At 44.2% G+C, this 20,323-nt stretch overlaps 1 protein-coding gene across 2 annotated transcripts in view; it reads right to left on the reverse strand.

The window, feature by feature from the left end:
• The window catches only part of VCL (vinculin), a 98,137-nt gene that overhangs the window by 2,662 nt on the left and 75,152 nt on the right, over nucleotides 1-20,323 (reverse strand). For both annotated transcript variants that reach the window (XM_059900071.1, XM_059900070.1), the window contains exons 13-20: nucleotides 18,707-18,835; nucleotides 14,833-14,982; nucleotides 12,780-12,888; nucleotides 11,335-11,637; nucleotides 9,601-9,725; nucleotides 8,079-8,264; nucleotides 2,671-2,874; nucleotides 2,186-2,290 (exon numbers count right to left, since the gene is read on the reverse strand). In XM_059900071.1, the coding sequence (XP_059756054.1) occupies nucleotides 2,186-2,290; nucleotides 2,671-2,874; nucleotides 8,079-8,264; nucleotides 9,601-9,725; nucleotides 11,335-11,637; nucleotides 12,780-12,888; nucleotides 14,833-14,982; nucleotides 18,707-18,835 (1,311 nt within the window). The remainder of the gene's footprint in view (nucleotides 1-2,185; nucleotides 2,291-2,670; nucleotides 2,875-8,078; nucleotides 8,265-9,600; nucleotides 9,726-11,334; nucleotides 11,638-12,779; nucleotides 12,889-14,832; nucleotides 14,983-18,706; nucleotides 18,836-20,323) is intronic.

Here is a 20,323-nt window from a genome sequence, read left to right on the forward strand (position 1 = left end):
CCATGAGGGCAGCAATTTTTGTCAGTTTTGTTCTCTGCTGTACCCTAGTGTTACGTCAGTGCCTGTCACATGAAGTATTTCATAAACATTTAATTAACACATGAAAAATAACCAAGTGAACCAACCACCTTATAAATCCATGAAAATCTAAATAAGTAAATCTTGTAAACATACAAAATACAGGACTAAGATCACACTAGTAACTAACTTATCAATCCATTAACTCAGTAATTCTTTTTTTTTTTTTAATTCTTAAATATTTTTGAGCTACAGACCCTTTGAGGGTTTAATGAAGGCTGTGGATTCTCCCCAGAAAAAATTGCTCACGTGCACAAAATTTGTACGTGCAATTTCAGAGGGTTCATGGGCTCTGAGAGGCATAACTATGGACTAGAATTCCCAGTCAGTTAATCTTTTTGCTTGGTCAACAAAGAGGCTGAGGCCCAGCGTGATTCGGGGACTTGCCAGCCCAACTCACACAACAGTCAGGGTGAGCCTCAAAACTTCTGACTTGCAATCCTGTGTTTCTTCCATTCTACCACACTGTCAGTTTCTTCCTTTTTTTTAACTGGAATATTTAATGGAACATAGTAGATACTCCCAAGATACATTTTTGTTGGCTAATTGATTAACTAACTGATAAGGTCGGAAACTCTGAGTCTTACCCTTTCTTCCCTGTTTTTTCTATTTCCTTTTCTTGGGGCAGGAGAGATCACACAACAGGAAATAGCCTAGTGCCCAAACCCTGCCTAGAATACGTGGAAGTTAAAGGTTAAAATCCAGTTCCCATGGTTTGGGAGAAGAGAGGGTTATGGTGAGAGCTGTTGAATTAAAACATGGTAGTTAAGGTAGCACTACTGACACCAAGAGAAGTAGCCTTGTTCCTCTAAAGTGCTCCTAACCTCTGTCTCCTGGCCCGGACAAGGAGAGGGATTGTGTCTATTTCGTTAACTCCCCTACATAGTATGTAATACAGTGCCACATACATATCCCATTGCATGATGAACCTTGTCTGAGCAGTTCAACAAAAGATGTGCTACCTTCCATAAGAAGAAATTGTAAGTCTGGCTCATAGCAGAGCCTACTAGAGAGGAAATAAGGAGAGGAAGAGGTGCTCAAATGAGGGCTTTCTGAGAAGACCTGAGCCACGTTTCCAGGAGGCAGGGAAGAGAAAAAACTGTGACTGCCGAGATACATACAAGAAACACTTAAGGACTTCCCTGGTGGCGCAGTGGTTGGGAGTCCGCCTGCCTATGCAGGGGACACGGGTTTGAGCCCTGGTCCCGGAGGATCCCACATGCCGCGGAGCAGCAGGGCCCGTGCGCCACGGCTACTGAGCCTGCGCTCTAGAGCCCACGTGCCGCAGCTGCTGGGGCCCACGCACCTAGAGCCCGTGCTCCTCCACAGGAGAGGCCACCGCAATGGGAGGCCAGCGCACCGCAATGAAGAGTGGCCCCCGCTCGCGGCAACTAGAGAAACTAGCTCACGTGCAGCAACAAAGCTTGCGTGCAGCAACGGGGACCCAACACAGCCAAAAATAAATATATAAATAAAATTTTTTTTAAAAATAAGACTAAAAAAAATAAAGGGAAATCTGACCCAACCTGTGAAATTATCTTTAAAAAAAAAAAAAAAAAAAAACACTTAAGCAAACACTCCCACCATCTTTATTTCATTCTCTGTCAAAGAAACCAAAAGAGAAGCACCTCGTTTGAGATGTCATTTCAGCCTCAGCACAGGCCTAACCACCTCATGCCCCTGAAAAGCCTACATTATTCATCCTCCCTGAGGTACTTATCACCCAGAGAACAAGGAAACAGAAATTCACCAGCCAGAAGGATAGAGTGAGCAGGACTGAACAGGCACTGGAGGCCTCGACAGAGCCAAACCTATTCCAGGGAGGAAAAGAACCGAGTAGAGTCCTAACTGCTGCTGATTCACTTAACCTCCCTAACCTCCCAAGGCCTCAATTTCTCAACTGTAAAATGACAAGAGTTGCACAAGAGCTTTTTACTTCCCTTTCCAAATTTCTGATGCATCTCTCCAACACAGATGCCCTTCTAAGAGAACTGAAGACTCCATCCTACATACTGAATACCCATTTCACAGGTAACATTTCCTCAAGGCTGAATTAAATGCTATCAAGTGGCATAGAAGCTGCTGGCAAGAAGTCAGAAGCACATACCTGCTCAGACTCCTCGTCACTTATGTTGGTCCGGCCCAGCATGGTGGCCTTCACCGTGGACAGGATTTTGAGCTGGGTGCTTATGGTTGGGATTCGCTCGCATACCTAAAAATAAAATTTAATTTAGTATGTTTGTTTTTCTTGTCCACGAGCTCCCTGAGGACCAGCCTTAATTCACCTCTGTATTCTCAGTGGCTGGCATGCAGAAAGCATTCAGTAAATCAGCAGCAGGATTCCAATTGTTTTCCCCCTAGGATCAGTATAGTCCTTCTGTCCAGACATGGAAGCATTAAAATTCTTTCATTTGATTCAGAAATAAACTTGCCTGTATCTCTCTTTCCCAAATACACATGTGTATTTCTCCTTTCTGCTATTTCTTCCCATTCTGAAATACCTCCTCCTCCTTGCTCACCCAGTTTTCTCTCTCCTGCTTTGCACCCTACCCCCTGCCCCCCCCCCCACACACACACACTTTTCCTGAGTACCTGTAAGAGGTTGGTTCTAATCCGCTTATCTGTGCACTGCTTGGCAACCTCCTTGGCCAACCGAGTCACCTCATCTGAGGCCTTGGCTATGTCCTTGGCACACTGAATCAGTGCCCGCTTGGTACCGCTGCCCCCTCTGACCAGCCGAGACATCTCAGCCATCAGCAGAGCCATGCGCTTGGCTGCTGCAATGATGTCATTGCCCTAGAGAGAAGCAAGATACAGTGTGAGCTCAGCCCATACTCTGGCCAAGTTAGGGAAGGAAGTAGAAGCACAGAGAAGAGAGGAGGGAGCCTGCTGCTCTAGCAGCCCTCTGGAAGGGTGAGAAGAAGATATACAGACTATTCTTGAGTGATATGGATAGCACAGGAGAAATAAAGAGAAGAGTGAGCCAGGGTACTCTCCCCAGCACTCAGTGAGAGTGAGAGAGAGAGAGGGAGAGATCACCGGACCAAAAAAGACTTGGATATTAATCTGAAAGGGCAACATGTGAGCCCCAGGCATAGCACTAAACAAGCATTTCAGCATTTCCAGGTTAATCATGTCAATAAATTGGGGATGGGCCCAAGAAGTTGGTTAAACAGGCATTTTCCTTTCTGTGGGGGGAAAGCAGTACAGCTGGCCTGAAGGGAAAAATACAGATGAGCCTTTCTAGATGCTGAAATCATTCTCTTTATCCTTACCCTTGTTACAAACAGCAGCCAATGATTGTCGCTGCTGAACTAGAATTTAAACCAAGTAACTATTAGCCTTGGTGAAAAAAAATTTTTTTCTGACCTAGTCTGCTCCTGCCCTCCCTCTACTGCCTCTTGTCTGTACTCTCAGCCTAAAGGAACATGTTATTTTAATTTTTCACATTTAAAAAGGCCAAGAATCAATTCTTCAGTCCTCTCAGCTAAGTGGCTTCAATTAAAGAAACTTTCACAGTTAAGAGGATGCTGGGGGAGGCGTTGGGAAAATAAAAATCGTGAGTCAAGCCGTAAATGCAACCCTCACTCCAACTAACAGCAGTTTATCTTACACTGGGCATTTTGGTTCATTAAAACCCTCATGGGTCATAATAAGGAAATGTACAAGTAATTTACTTTATGCCTTCAAAAGGCTGATATTTTGGCTGATAACAACCAAAAATAATAAATGCATTGTTCAAAACTACCTAAAAGGCCAGGCCCTACGCATTTTTCCCCTCATGCTTTTCAATTTCTAGACAATGCAGTGAGACATACACAAACCATGCCACTGCAGGGTGCTCTGTGAGAAACCTCCACAGGTACCATAAGTGGCTGATCATTTACGCTGGAGGGTGTGTAACATCCCGGGCAGTAATTGGGGCCAGAGAGAACACAGGCATGGGAAGAACTCATGAGAATAGGGGTATGTTAGACAAGGCTGGCTGGGCCCACCTCTTCCAGTGCAGACCTGGGATCATTCCAGGATTTCATGACTTTGGTTAGAGGACAGTGTAGTGCCAGGGTTAGTTAGTTATTACCCATCACTCTTCAAACCCTTTCTTCTTGCAACATGCCACCTTCAAAGGGAAAAAAGTGATTGCTCCCATCCCCCACTCCCTAAGGCCAAAGCTCCGTTGGTTCCTGTCCTGCAGACTTGAGCGCTATCTGTTCCCTACTCACACCCCCTCTCCCACTGAAACCCCTGAACAAGCCAGTCAGTGAAGCCCCCTTCCCCGTGGGCTCCCATGAAGGCCAGCATCTGCCCCACAGCCGAGTGCAGGACAGCAAGCAGACCTCCCCAGAAACCCTCCTCACGCTGATCAACTCTGCCTGAGCCATCAGTGAGAGGTCAGCGGGGAGCGGGGATGGGTGGGGGACAGGCAAAGTCCAGTGATCAGGCCAGATGACCTCTTAATGGTCTACAATGATTCCTGACCTGAAAGTCACTGAGAGAGGCGTCCACGGCTTCCCAAGGGGTTTAAGGTTCCAATATTGGCCAAAAGGTCAGTAAGAAAAGGAATCCTTTCAAAAAGTGACCCCATCTCTCTAACCCCCAAACATAAATGCAATCCAGTTAATCTGGCATTAGCAGACCTATCAAACTTGTGAAGCCAGTCCTAACAACAAGGTGCAGACAGACAGATGCCCGCCCGGCTCAGACTCACAGGACCCGCACAGATCATGAGTGATGCAATGTGTCAAGGCTGCACATGGCCAGATGCATATGGAGCAGCCCCAGCTGGGGGCGCTAATCAGTACCTTACTAGACCACTTGGTAGCTTCCCGATGCAATGACTGAGCCGCTGCCAGAATGGGCTGGTTGACCGGCTGACTGGATGGCACTAGCAGCAGCTCAGGTTCGTAATCGTCTTCCGTGTCAGGGGGGACAGGGGACCCAACAGCAGCAGCCGCATCTGCCTCAGCTACAGCACTTACACCCACCTCAGCGGCTGGGTTACCCGGCTTTGGTCGATGGCAGGAAGGGTGAGAAACAGGGACAGTGTTAGTAAGAGCAGTATAGGGCTTGGGCAACTGAGCTTCAGCTGGTTTAGTAACCAAAGCTTGCCTAGGATGGGAAAGAAAATGGAGACTCTCCAGGAGTCAGATGAACCGAGCTCCACAGAAGGGGAAATTCTCAGCCTCCGGCACCAGCCTGTTCACAGTAAAGGAAAGAGGCTTACGCCAGTAGCAAACGGTTTCCAGAGAAATATTTATACAAAGAAAGAAAGTGGCATTCCTTTTGTATACACTTACTACCAAAGAGTGATTCTCAGGTCAGAACATTTTTGAGAAGCCAAACGACCAAACAATAGTAGCTTATAAACTTTAAAAGGAATCCAGAGGGAAAAAGTAAATGGAACCACACAAGTTGCTTTGAACAGAACAATGTGAACAACTGCTGGCTCATATGAACACTGTTCTACAGCTTCCAGGAAACAGAAAGTGTCTTGGGTCAGCTCTGCAGCTGCCAGACACAGATTACTTCCTTCAGGGGTTAAAACTTCCAGAATTGAAAATGATAAATTTGAGGCAACAGATATCAAACGAGGAAAGAGGCAAGAAAAACACAATGGTGAGTGAAGAGGACTTATCAAATACCCTACAATCACCCAGCTAGAAGGAGCCTCAAGAAGACATCTCATCCAGCAACCACCTTTGGGAAAACCCACACTTCAGAGCAGCGCTCCCTATCTAAGGTCTACAGAGACAACACTTCACAATTTCACATTGCATCCATAACTAGCCGACGAAGAAAGCTGTTCTTCGGGTACACCCTGAATCTCTCCAGTTGCACTTACCACAAACTCAATTTATTGATATTTCACAGATAACACATGGACTTGTCAACTGACCAAAGCTGAGTTCAGAGGAGCTCAAAACTGGTGCCCATGAGAAAACAGGACCCGTGATGGGGGAGAGAATTAATTTAATACCAGGCATGGGCATTCTGAAAGGCCAGGAAGGAAGCAGAGAGATCAGATGCTGAAAATAGGCCAAGGGGGAAAGAGAATGAAAGGAATTGCCCCAATGAAGCCAAACCACTTATATGCACAGGTTCTTTATATCAAACATCTCTAACCAAGAGGAAGTAAGAGTTTGTGTGGAATTTTATTTGAGGTTGCTACAACTCCTGAAAGTCTTAATCCGCACAGGAAGCCTGCCTCCAAAAGCTGACTATTAAGTTGGAGGATTCAGGGCCAACAAGGGGTTTGGGTACCTTCTAAATCCTTTCACCTAAACTGTCTCAACCAGGACTCAACTCACCCCCATTCCTTAGAGGAGAGGCCAGCCCACTTCTGCTGGGGTTCAGAGTCCCAAAGTACAAAGCCGACCGACAGATACACAAACACATACCACCACCCGTCCTCCCTAAACACACATGGTTCAAGTAGCTCCTGACTTCACACAGCTCAAAGTCAGCCATCCACAGATGCTCCAAACCTCCAGAGACAGTCAGACCTAAGGATTTTTGGCGACAAATGGCAGAGTGGGATAAACATGTAGGCCAGTGCTGTCTGCCCCTTAAGTTTTGTTTGTCTTTAAATTCATGTATATTTTGTGTTCCACTGCACAATGTATCTGCATTGTTTTTTTTTTTAAGTTCAAAAGTACATTTATTTAAAACGTGGGCAAGATATCAATATAAAAGAAAAGAGTGTAAGAAGTAAAAATAAAAGTACAAAACATTTCAAATCTTTAACATCCATAATTTAGAGTGTATCTGGGTTTATAAAGAAATTTAAATTTTCCTTAGGGAACTCCCTGGCGGTCCAGTGGTTAGGACTCGGCACTTTCAATGCCGGGTGCCCAGGTGCAATCCCTGGTCAGGGAACTAAAATCCCACAAGCTGCGTGGCACGGCCAAACAAACGAACAAATAAATAAAAATTTTCTTTAAAATCTTTGAGTAAAACCAACCTTCACTGTCACCCCCACCCCACTCCCCATGTGTACTGGGACTCTGCTAATGGTCCCAGGGGTGTGCGTGCCCCAGCTGGAGAGATATGATTATACGTGATTCCACGGGTCAGGTCCAACACCAGCAAGGTCACCATTCCTTCTTGGAACGTGGGCTCACAACAAACAGTTCAGAAAAATACAGAGTTAAAAAACCAAGGTCAAATTCCCAGCCTGAAAAAACCCAAGATCAGCTTCATGTGCAGGAGGTCCCTGGGGAACTACATTCACTACAAGAGCTTGAGGTGGCTGAAGGTGTGAAATGAACACAGGCCAATAGATGTTGGGAATAAAGATGTAGGTTCATGGTAGAAACAGTTTAGAACTGACTTAGAACCACCTTCCACTGCAGGGTTAACAATAATATTTAGCTCTTGTCTAGAAAAGCTACCACTCACTTTTCATCACTCACGAGACATGACTGCTGCAGCATCCAAATTTTCACCAACCATGTTAATATTTACACTTCCAGATTGTTTAGTAGGAGTTAGCCTGGAGCTGTCTTGAGTTGAGGGGTAAGATGATTCTGAGAAAGGGACAAAGCACATGGCTTCTAAGACACCAATCTACCTGCTTCTGTGAGAAAAGAGAAGGAAAATGCAAATATTTCATGTAGCTATAGCAGAGCCTACAGAAGACTGTGCCATGTTTGTAGTGTGGATAATTAGCACGAGAACATCTAAAAACATTCAGTGACCCCAAGAAAGAAGAGCAATTTCTAAAAGACCAAATGTCCAGCATCAGGGCAGCTGACACTCTAGAGGACAGAAGGAAAAGAACTTTCATCTCTAACTACAGGTATCCTAGCTCTCACTTTAGCTGCTAGAAGGAGAAACCATCAAGTACCAGAAACATCTCACTAAACCACAAGAAAGAAGAGGATTGTGCTATTGGCAATAACAGGAACCAAAGCAGAGAGAGGGTGATTTTCCAAATAGACTTCCTGGGCTGTGTGCATGGTTCTTCATCCTTTCTCAACAAGAAGAGCTTCGTTACTTACCTTGCTGGACCATTTGCGAGCTTCATCATGGAGCTGCCTGGCAGCCATCATCATTGGCTGGTTAATCACCTCCCCAGCTTTCTGCTCAGGGAACTCTTCATCCTTCTCCTCTGGTGGTGGGGGCCTGGGAGGAGGGACCTCACCCTCAGGCAGAGGTGGTTTGGGAGGAGCAAGCTCATCTGTCAGCTAAGAAAGAATTACCAGGTTGTAAGTAAGGCTCTAGGAACTACTCCCCACCAGAATTCTTTCCTTCCCTTTAAAAAGCATCCCCAAAAAAGCCACCCACATTCACTCCATTTCAGACCATCCACACTGATCATAAGGACCACCTGTTTCAATCTCAACAGAAGCATATTTTCCTCCTTTTTTCTCCACAAAAAGTTAGCACCTACTGTTTTGGACATATCCCAGGGAGGCATGCACAGCACTACCGGGCCAAGCATCCTCAAAGGAGATCTAAGTTCTGGTCCTGACTCTGTTGACGGGCAGCTGCATAAGCATACAACTTCTCCCCTGGGCCTTGCGTTCCTCGTTTATCAATGAGGAATATCTAGACCAAATGACCTCTAAGTTCTTGATTCCAAATGTCAGGACTCTATTGATCACATAAGAATCCATTCCCCAGAACAGCCCTCCCTTACCACCCACCAATAGCCCGGCTGAAAAGGATCAAGTCAAGTCAAAAAAGAAGCATTGAAGGCTAGGGAAGCACTGTTCATTAGCTATGGGCACAGTGACCCAATTTTGTCCTCAACAAACTTAGAAACTTAAATATGCAAAAGTAAATTTGGGACATAAAATATAGGAAAGTATATCAGGGACAGTAAATCAAATTATTGCCTTGATAAGCTATTCCCAAGGACAAGCTATTTCCAATACTGTCAGAGAAAATGTCTAAAAATAATGACTATTTCTGATTCTAGGATTTGTATCTGCAAGCTATTGCTCAGCTTTCCTCCCCCTAAACCATCTACCTATGGAAGAAAAAACTCATGGTACTTTGTGGGGCGTCAAAAGATTTTAAATTATAGTTAGGGAAAAATTAACTTTTTTTTTTTTTAAAAGGATTTTATTACTTTTGCTACTAAAGAAAGTCAAATGAAGGAAAGAAGAATGTACACAAGAGTCTAACCACCTCAGTTTTGTCATCGTCAACTGGGAACACACAAATTCTCACCACAAACTGTGCAGATTATTTTCCCACTCCTCACTAACTTGCCCCACTAACTCATCACTCATCACACCCACACTTACCACAGCCAGCTCCTCTGCTCCAGTCACTTCCCACCAGAGCAGGCCAACACCAAAGACCCTCACATACCCAGCACACTCCATGCATAAGCACTCGGTTAATACCCCGCCAGATTCAAGAATGAAAGTCAAGTTGTGCCTCTGACTGAGCTTCAAGTAAAAGTTAAACAAAGCTACCTAGTGACCGAGGCTCCAGAACAGCCTACCTCTCTCTTGCTACAGTCCCGACACCCTGCTGCTCAATTCTCCCAAACTCTCTGAATTTACTTACTCGGAGCTGTTCAAGGTCTGGCGGAGGAGGCGGGAAGTCAGGCTCCTGAGGTTGGAAGGCTTCTCTGACCTTGGCCACTGCTCCCAGGATCCGGTATCCTGAGTCCAGGAAGCTCTTTTGCAGGCCTAAACACAGACGCCCTCACTTTCAGTTGGGTAGGTCAGTGCCCTGGAGCACTGTCTGTCCAGGAGAAGAACTGGTTTCCAGTAACAAAAGCTGGATCTGAAGCTGCCAGTAAGCAGCACAGGCAGTGACTGAAGGGGAAGGGAGGTAAGAGCCAGGCAGATGCCCTGAGGCCTGCAAAGAGTCAGAAGTGGCACAAACAAGCTGATCCCTGTAGGGCTCAGGGTGCCTTCTTGCCTGTACAGCTAACAAGTACTCAGCACATTCCTGGGCCATGAACACTTTGGGCTCAGGTGGTGCTCATCACCTCTCATGATAAAGCAGTCGAGAGATAAGCCTGCCCCACTCAGAACAGGGGAGATGTCAAGTTTCAGATGGGGCACACATTCCCTGGAGTACTTCTCACCTTTCTCCCTACTCCTTTGCTCCACTTGGCATTCAGCATATTAACCCCTACAATGAGCTGCTGCTACTGTGTCCAGTCACCCAGAATTAAGGAATCTACTCAAACTATTAGAAACTCCAATTAGGGAACTGAGCATGGCCTCAGTGATGGTGGGTTGAGAAAACCAGAAAGATTTTACCTGGGCTAGGGACGAACAGGGCAGCCCCTCCTTCCCACTCTCTCACACTGAGTGGATTCTACTCATAGAAGAGGCTAGAAACACTAGAGGCTCACAGGAGGAAGGAATTCAGATGTTTCCGAACAAAAAGGAGTGGTTACAGCTTTAGTAGTAATGAAAAAATGATCAAAATTCAGCTAAAGAAAACCCAAATTCTTTGGTGTAGGATCAAGATAATCACCTAGGAGACCCACAGGTTAACTTAGGCCTTCCAGATTTGACAGAAATAAAGAATGTTGTCCAGAGAAAAAGCATTTTAAGAAAAGCAGAAGGTATGCCAGTTACATAAGCTAAATGGTTGATAAACTGGTTATTATGCATCTTTCGAGAAATTTCCAAAATAATGACTAAACAGGACCAGGAGTTATTTAATCAGACATTAAGAAAGCACAGAGGGACTTCCCTGGTGGCGCAGTGGTTAATAATCCGCCTGCCAATGCAGGGGACACGGGTTCGAGCCCTGGGCCGGGAAGATCCCACACGCCACGGAGCAACTAAGCCCGTGCGCCACAACTACTGAGCCTGCGCTCTAGAGCCCACAAGCCACAACTACTGAGCCCGCGAGCCACAACTAGTGAAGCCCACGTGCCTAGAGCCCATACTCCACAACAAGAGAAGCCACAGCAATGTGAAGCCCACATACCGCGATGAAGAGTAGCCCCCGCTCGCCGCAACTAGAGAAAGCCCACGCACAGCAACGAAGACCCAACGCAGCCAAGAACAAATTTAAAAAAAAATTTTTTAAAAAGCACAGAGAGGTCGGTCCAGAGAAACTAACTTGCAATAACCCTGCCAATATTGCAGAAAATATTCTGTCCAACATATTTTGAACAGAAAAAGATTAATATAGTATCCTCAAACTAAGTATCTGTAGTTTTTGCTCCCAGACTTTGCATGTCGTGGTTGTGGGGTGCATCTTCTCTCCCCACCCTGTCAGCTTCCTGAATTAACCTCTGAGCTGAGGTGAACCACACCATGCATTGCTTACCAGGGTCAGAAATGTTTCCTGCCACAGCCTTTGCATCCACCACCATTGGGGAGATGGTTTTGCTCAATTCGTCAGAGGCGGCTTTCACGGCCTCTCGGAACTTGGGATCCTCAGAGTTCTCCACCTCCCTCTTAGCAACCAGCAGGATCCGGTTGGCCCGACGAGCAATGCTGGTTGCCCCAGCGACCAGCATCTGAGGCTGAATATTGGCCATGGCGACTTTACACTTGTCCAGGTCTTTTTTAATTGCTTCTTCGGAAGCATCCAACAGAGATTTGGTGTCAATGGCTTCGTCCACCAGCCCTGTCCAGAGAACAGAAAGGGAATTTAGTTTCTATTTTAGAAGAACAGAGACTCCAAAACCCTGTTGTCCACTCAAATTTCTCATGTGAAAGTACAACACCCATAATTCTCACCTTCAGCTCAAAACCCTTCTTACACAATCAAAAGCTTCCAGGTGATCACCATTGTAAAAAAAAAAAAAAAAAAAAAAAGTGAGAATGTAGCCCAGGAGGCCATACAGACTCACAGCATTTATACCAACCGTGGTCACCAGCCTTCTTGTATCTACCACAGACAACCAGAAACGCTTTGACATCAGGAGGAAACAAGGATTGCATCTGAAACCTTCACCGCATCAGCACCACATTATCTGTTAACAGTATTTTCTCCCTTCCCGTCTCACTCCCCAGCCATCTGTTGCTTATTGGCAGCTTGTAGTGCCCAAGATGAGCCACGCAGAGGATTCCAATAACCCTAACAGCCTGTTTCTTGTTTCTGTTACCTCTCTTCAGACACCTCAGGAGCTCCACTTTCATCTCTGGCTGCTATGGACCCCTGTCCCAGCAGGTTCTGCAGGGAAGCCGAAGAGCCTACATTCCTCATCTCTTCCTCTCCCATCCCTCCCTCCACAGAGAATGAAGAAGATTCAGAGGTGCCACCTCAATCGCACAGACACAGGTTTGTCAGTTGTTGGTTTCTCCTTTTTTTTAAAAAAAACTACGTAGTTGATAAGTTGGAGGAAACTCTGAGACAAGTTGTATTAAATGGTAGCTATTGTGGTTCCTTGAAATGTGAACCTGCTGAAAATGACAGGGACACTTACTGTATCCACAAACACCGCCTCTCAGCCTCTGAAACCAAACTCTGGCTCAGACAGAGAAAAGACACTATTCAGAGAAGATAGGAGCTGTAACAATAAACATCACACCGGGAGGGCCACATTAAAATCAAAGAGACTCAAAGAGTCTCTCTTCGGACAAAGTTGCAAGGCTTGAATGAGAAGCCGCTGCTGCTCAGCGGCCTTAATCAGGGCCAAGTACACTGTCGAGCACATGACGGTCCCTTTATCCAATTACGGCTGAGTAACATAACTGGTCCTGTTTGAGTTTCTCAGAACTCATTTCTCACGGATCAGACAGCAAGAATCTTGCACACAACTCTACCTGTCATTTTTTCAACATTATCGATCCACTGGTTCTTCATGGTCTCAAAATGTTCATAAGCAGCTTGATTTCCGGGATTCCTAAGTAAGATGCGAGCCGCTGAGATGACCTGGCAATGACAAAACAACCTTTAAACACCACTCAAATATAAACCTTCAGCAAAGCTTCCCCCTCTTGACCTACAGGTGGCACTATAAGGCCAAAAATCGGCAAGTCTCTTTTCAGACCAGGCACTTTAGTTTTGGTCTCATAAACAGCTCCCCAGAATGGGCCCTCACAAAAGATTTTACAGTCACAGCCTGATTTTAAGAAGGTAATAAAGTGACAAAGTAAACAGGTGTTTGCTTGATACTTCTGAACATACACAAAACGGAGTGATACTTAAGCCCTTGATGTCCTCATCTTAAAAAGCACCATTAAGAAAGATACTAAAGATTACTTAAAACAGATTTATGAATATTTATTAAAAATAACCTTCGGACTTTCCTGGTGGCACAGTGGTTAAGAATCCACCTGCCAATGCAGGGGACACGGGTTCGATCCCAGGTCTGGGAAGATCCCACGTGCCGCGGAGCAACTAAGCCCACGTGCCACAACTACAGAGCCTGCGCTCTAGAGCCCGCCAGCCACAACTGCTGAGCCCACATGCCACAACTACTGAAGCCTGCACGCCTAGAGCCCGTGCTCCGCAACAAGAGAAGCCACTGCAATGAGAAGCCCATGCACCACAACAAAGAGTAGCCCCCACTCGCCGCAAATAGAGAAATGCAGCAAATAAATAAATAAATAAATGTTCCTTAAAAAAAATAATAACTGTCTACAGTTAACAAAGTGCTTTCACATCCACTGTCTTACTGAATCCTCACAACAAGCCTGTGAAAGAGACAGGACAGTAATTTCTCCACTTCACAGCTGCAAAAACCAAGACGCAGAAAATTTAAGTGACTTGCTCAAGAGCTCCCAGCTAGTCAGTTGCAGCACTTGGGGAAGGAACTAACATTTACTGAGTATTTGATAAGTTACAGGCTGTACAAGCATCTTCTTAATCCTCAAAACAATACACTAGGAAGGAATTATCTGCATTTTACACAAGGAAACTCAAAGTGACAGAGGATTCGAGTCCAGATCTGTCTCCAAAGTCCTTGCTCTTTCCATAGTTGGTGTCTTAAGCCTAGTGCTCTGTTTCTGTTTTTTTTTAGAAATCTCGGTTTTATAGAGAAATCCTATGTTTTATGTTCTACGTTTTACGGAAATTTTTAAGGAAAGTTAGACATGTTCATATTTTATGGACTTTTTTTTAAAAAGCTAGACAAGTATAATTTTTCAAGAGAATCTGACTTGTTAACATGCCACATGGGCAAAAGTTGAACAATTAAGAGACAAGCTTATTTCCCCTGTCTCTGCCTACAAGCTCCCCACCAAATCTAGTATCACAGATTTCTAAAGCCCAGACAGTTCCTAATGTATCACAGGCACTCAAGAAATATCTGCTGAATAAATGAGTGAAAAGATAATGAATTTTCTGTAATTTTATTGTAAGAAAAAAATGCACAAACACACTAAACGATGTTGAAGTGATCTTTTAAGAACATCTATCATGTACTAGAATTTTAATTCCTGTCCAAGTTGTTTTCTTTTGTTCCCACTCTTCCAATATTCTGTTTACAGTACATTAGCAACCTCTTGGTTATATAATTAAAGAAAAAAGAAAAATTATGGACACATCTAAAATTTTTAAAATACCATCAAAGAAATGTGGGGAAAGGCATAAGCTCTAAAATCAAAATAAACTAACCTCTCAAGATTATTGAATTTTTCCCTAATTATGCATGGGAGGGGGGTGCTTTACTAGTTTTTTCTACTTTCAAAACTAATCATGATCACTGTAAAAAATTCAAACAATATAAAAATGATTTCGACATTAAGGGTATGTGTGGGTTTTTTCATGATATTTTATAGTAAGTGTTCAAAAATGTATAGAAACTGTTCTGTAGTTAACCTTCTTTACTCAATATGGTGTGTACTGACATGATGAAGGGGGAGTGAAACCCACCTGGGGTGTGAGTTCTCGGGCTGTCTTCACTGAGGCCTGAATGCCTTCCACCGTTGATTTATTAGCAGTTCCAACAGCAGCCGCCTTCTCTGCCGTGGCCCCAAGCCTTCCTGAATGGTTTTCAAAGTTAGCTGCCCTCTCATCAAATACCTTGAGGAACAAACAAAGACATTAAGAAAATTTATTGCAATTAAATGGGTCAGGCAGCCTGAGAAAAAGTCTCTCTTTAAGCAGAGGCAGCCACTGCTTCAGCAAAGACTTCACAAGTTAATAAGACAACAGTCACATCGAGTCTTGGCCTTGCCGTATCTCCTCAGAGGTTTGGCCATCAGCATCACATGCATGCACGCAAGCGCACACACACCGTTGAATTTCAGTGCAATCAATGCTTACCAAGTGCAAACAGGACATACAGTGCTGTGCAGTCTGCAATAAGGAGTTCACAGAATCCAAAGACTTAAATAATCCCTGTTCACAAAAGGCTTGTCCTCTAGTTTGAAGAGTATAGAAAAACCTACTCCAGGTTCCAGTGCAGGTGGCTGGATGCATTAAAGGCCAAGAATATCCAGAGTCCTAACCAGAGCTCCAGCCTCCTCTGGGCAGCTTCCCTCACATATCCCATTACCATTAATGTTGTAAAAGCTCTGCCCCTGACCTCCATGGGAAAAACGATAGCTGGTGCTCACACCCAGGCCTGACACAAGGGTAAGGATGGCTGACTTCCATCACCCCAAATGCAAAACCATCTACTGAATTGTTCATTCAGTTCACACATTTTTAAAAAGTTAACTTTTTCTTCGACATGGATATTATGCAAGGTCACATACCATGAAGGGGACAATTTAACTTAGACGACAAAAGTTCTTCTGTCATTTGTTTGGATCACATTATTAGAATTGATGCCTGAGGCAAGGTATATCCAACAGCCCTGGGTGAGCTTTATATCATACACAGAGCATGTTAGGAACTGCCTGGCAGAATCTACCCTCTTCTTTGCCTCCCCCTGGAGGTCTACCTGCCCATACTTGGAGACAAGTTTTGGCTCCCAGCAGACAATCTCTGCAGGTCTCTTGGCCCAACAGCAGGCTCTAGTCTCATTGCCAGGGATCTATGTTTATGCACTCAAGTCTCTTCCCCATTCTGACCTCTTGTTTGGATTCAGCCAACTGGGTTCTTGCCATTTAATGCTCAGGATCTCTTCCTAAATCTCTAACCTCCTGGTCCTCTTCTCCTGGCCTCAATCCTTGTTTCTTTCCTTGGCTGGTCTCCCACACTCTGAATCTATAACGCTTTGCCAACTTTGGTTGACCATCTCAACCCCAGTCTATGTCTGCTGCTCCCTCTGATTTAACCTACTGCTTAGTTTGCTTTCCTTGTCACTCAACAAAACTGTACTGAGCACCTACTATGTGCCAGGCCCTGGAACAGGTGCTGAAGATACAAAGATGAATAAGACATAATTTCTGCATCTCAAGGATCTCACGTCCTAGCAGGGTTAAAAAGGCCCATAAACAGATACCTACAATAGTTGTGTGCTATGTGCAATAATAAAACTAAGCATTGACACTTGGGAGGAAAAAGAAAGGCACTTAAGACTATCCAGGAAGTAAAGGATACTAGAATAAAGGATAAACGGAAATTACCCAAAAGAGATAAGGGGACAATAATTAGGTAGAGAGACAGAAAGAACAAAGACATGGAGAAAAGAAAGGACAGAGTATGCAGGAAACTGTAAGCAATGAGGTATTGCTGGGGCATGAACTGAGAGGCGGGGTTTGTGGGAAACAGGGGTAGAGGGAGTATTAGAAGCCAGATCACAGAGCTCTGGCTTTCTCCTATGTGAAAAGGAAGGGCCACTGAAAGGTTTAAGCAGGAAAATATCAGGGTCAGATCCATATTTTTATTTTATTCATGCCCTAGTGATGGATTCAAAGACCAGTCTCAGCTGTGTAGTTACAAAGGCAGCAAGGAACAAGGATCAGAACTAGAGCTGTGGCAACATGAATAGAAATTAGAGAGAATTCAAGAAGTATTTGTGAGATCAGATTAGCTTGTCTTACATTATAGATGTGGGAAGATGAAGGGAAGAGTCAGTGGCGACTCACAAATTTCCAGTTGGAAGAAAACAGGAGGACAACACATGCTGAGGTACCCATGCAGCATCTAGGTAGAGATTACCAGCAGACAGTTTTGTCTGCTCATCTGACACTCAGATGTCTGGAATGAAAACACAGCACATCACCCCAGCCTAAGGGGACCATGAGCTGCACTGACCAGTAACCTAGGCTAGAGAAAGAAAATGGGGGTCATTAGCAAATAAGAATAACATAAACCTCTGCTCACCAGTTCTACATTGTCTTGGGTGCCTGACCCAACCCCTTCTCCTTCACTACCAATACTATAGAGGATGGAAAACCAAATACTTGCTTTCCTAGATTCCTTTGCAGTGAGGTAGCCATGTGACAGCATTCTAGCCGACGAGACATACACAAAAGTCTCCTGGAGGATTTCTGGGAGAGCGTTTACTTTCATTTATTCAGCACCAATGATGTGTCAGACATTGTTCTAAGAAATGGGAATAAAGTAATGACAAAACAAAATCCCTGCCCACATGGAGCTTTCATGCTAACGTGAGGAAAACAAGGTAAATATGTAAGTGTTGATAAACACGAAGGAGAAATGTAGGATATGGTGATAAGGGAATTCCTTGGGATGAGCTTGGGGTGGGGTTGCTATCTTAGGTGGTGACCCCAAAGTGACATTTCAGTAGACAGCTGAAGAAAGTGAGTGAACAATACCTGCAGTTATCTGTGGGAGGACCAGAGAGAACAACAGCAAGGGCCCCAAGGTTAGAACATACAAACATAAACAAGGAATACTGGGAATACAACGCAAGAAGGGCAATGCAGAGACAGGAGCATGAGGGGGAAGAGAGGCACCACACAAGGTCAGAGAAGTAGATGGGGGACCAGATGCAGTGGTGTGACGAAGCTGCTGGTACCAACTCACGCAAGCTCATAAGAGCCAAATGTGCCCATCTCTTCCCGACTCTGCTTACGGTGACTTCACACTGAAACAGCCATCATGGGAATATTTACATCATGGAAGTTAACAAACATTACAAATCAGGGCCTTTTGTTTTTTGTTTTTGTTTTGTTTTTTTTTCCTGTGTCTACCAGTACATCACTGGCCTTACTGTTCATTGTAAGGACTCTGGCTTCACTCTGGGACAGGGAGGAGTAATCTGAAGGGTTTGAGTAAAAGAATGACATCAAATGATTTAAAAGAATTGCCCTGACTTCTGTCTGGAGAATAAAGTGTCCTAAGGGGACACTAAAGGGAAGGTTATATCTAGAGGGACAGTTATTCTAGTTGTGACTGGAATGCCCCCACTGCTCATCTCTTACTGCCTTGAACATAATGCCTAGGGCTGCATCAGCATCTCACATCATGAGGAAAAGATCAAGAAAATCAGAGAGATGCCAGCTTTCATGGCATCAAGCTGCTGAACCAATGCCAAGGCTACCTAGCTCCATGTTTCTTGTTATGTGATGAAAATAAAACCCATTTGTTTTCATCTCTGATGGTCAGGTCTTCTACTGCTTGCAAGTGAAGACATGTCCTAAAGACATTCCTAAGTGACATACTTGGTGACTGAAAGAAGAAGTGGCAAGGCCTTTCTTCCCTCTTCTACCTTTCCACCCTTCATCCACAATTTCCCAACCACTCCTGACATACACTGCAGTCACATTTTACCTTTACACACACACACATACACATACACATACATATACATATACACATACAAATACACATACATATACATATACCTATGGCTGGCCAACAGAAGAAATGGAAGGCCTCAGATACCCACCTCTTCCCTATTGGGTGCATCAGGAGGGGCAGTGGCTGCCACTGCCAACAGCTTGATGGGAGTTGTAGTATCACTGAAAACATCTGACACCTCCTGAGTCATGGCCTCCTGCATCCGGGCTTTCAGATCCTTAAAAACATTGTTTAAAAATGAAAATTTCCAGAAATATCCAAAAAGCACATCCACCATTGTCCTTTCTTCACTGACACATTCATTCATTCAGTGTTTCATAACTTTATCAGCTATGAGTATCAACTGTGTACAAAGCACTGAGCTAGTATGAAACAGGTGTAAGAAGTGAATCCTGCCCACATGACCCACATTTCCCTAGACTGTTCCACCCAAACAAGAAATCTTACTTCCTTTCTTGATGGTCCCTAAGAATAATACTAAGAATCATGGGGTTGAGCCCAAATAAGACCATGAGATGAGACAGAGTTCCTCACCAATCCCAGTGCTGGAGGGGCCTGACATGATTACAGTAACCGTAAGGATTGTTTGGTGGATGCAGTGCCAAATTTCTAAGCAATTTCTTATATTGAGAGGATATAAATCAATAATGGAATTTTTCTGGATATTTCAAATAAGTTTCTAGAAAAACTTGATAACAAATATATGAATCCATTTTTTATTTTAACATGGGTCAAAAGAAGAGGATTCTCAGACGTCATGAAAAAACTCCTTTTCATAATTATCACACTTCGTCCAATCTAAGTTTTATTCTAGATTAATACTCGAAGAAGGATCAATCACCCCCATTGTTTCTCAAGGTGGGTGGCATGCACTGGCTGGTGGTATCTGAGATGATTTTAGGTGTTATACAGACAAATGTTTTTATTTTAATAATTGTGTGTTTCTTTTACAGAATATTAGAAAAAATATAACTAACTCCTCAAACTCCTGATTTCAGGATTTTTATAAACTTTTCTTTTAAATAAAGTTTAAAAAAGGAGTCCATTTTAAGAAAAATACTGACTAAAAAAGTATAGGTGATACATGGTAGAGCAAATATGAAAGAGCTCTTGATTGAAGCTTGAGAAACACAATTTTAATTGCTATCACACACTAGTAAGCTTTTCCTTAATAAGCTCTGGATTTCCTTATATTCTTTTTTTTTTTTTAATTTATTTAATTTTTGGCTGCGTTGGGTCTTCGTTGCTGTGCACAGGCTTTCTCTAGTTGTGGCGAGCAGGGGCTACTCTTCGTTGCGGTGCGTGGGCTTCTCATTGCGGTGGCTTCTCTTCTTGCAGAGCTCGGGCTCTAGGCGTGTGGGCTTCAGTAGTGGCACGCGGGCTCAGTAGTGGTGGCTCGCAGGCTCTAGAGCACAGGCTCAGTAGTTGTGGCGCATGGGCTTAGTTGCTCCACAGCATGTGGGATCTTCCTGGACCAGGGCTCGAACCTGTGTCCCCTGCATTGGCAGGCGGATTCTTAACCACTGCGCCACCAGGGAAGTCCATGGATTTCCTTATATTCTTGGTCACACCTTTTTCACTTTCCCTAGACTCAAGAAATTATATTTTTTAAAAACTCTCCCTCCTAGTTTTTGAATAATAGTAAGCATAAGAAATGTAATGAGGGACTTCCCTGGTGGCTCAGTGGTTAAGAATCCGCCTATCA

Source organism: Balaenoptera ricei, chromosome 16 (genome assembly GCF_028023285.1).
Source record: "Balaenoptera ricei isolate mBalRic1 chromosome 16, mBalRic1.hap2, whole genome shotgun sequence".
Lineage (NCBI taxonomy): Eukaryota > Metazoa > Chordata > Mammalia > Artiodactyla > Balaenopteridae > Balaenoptera > Balaenoptera ricei.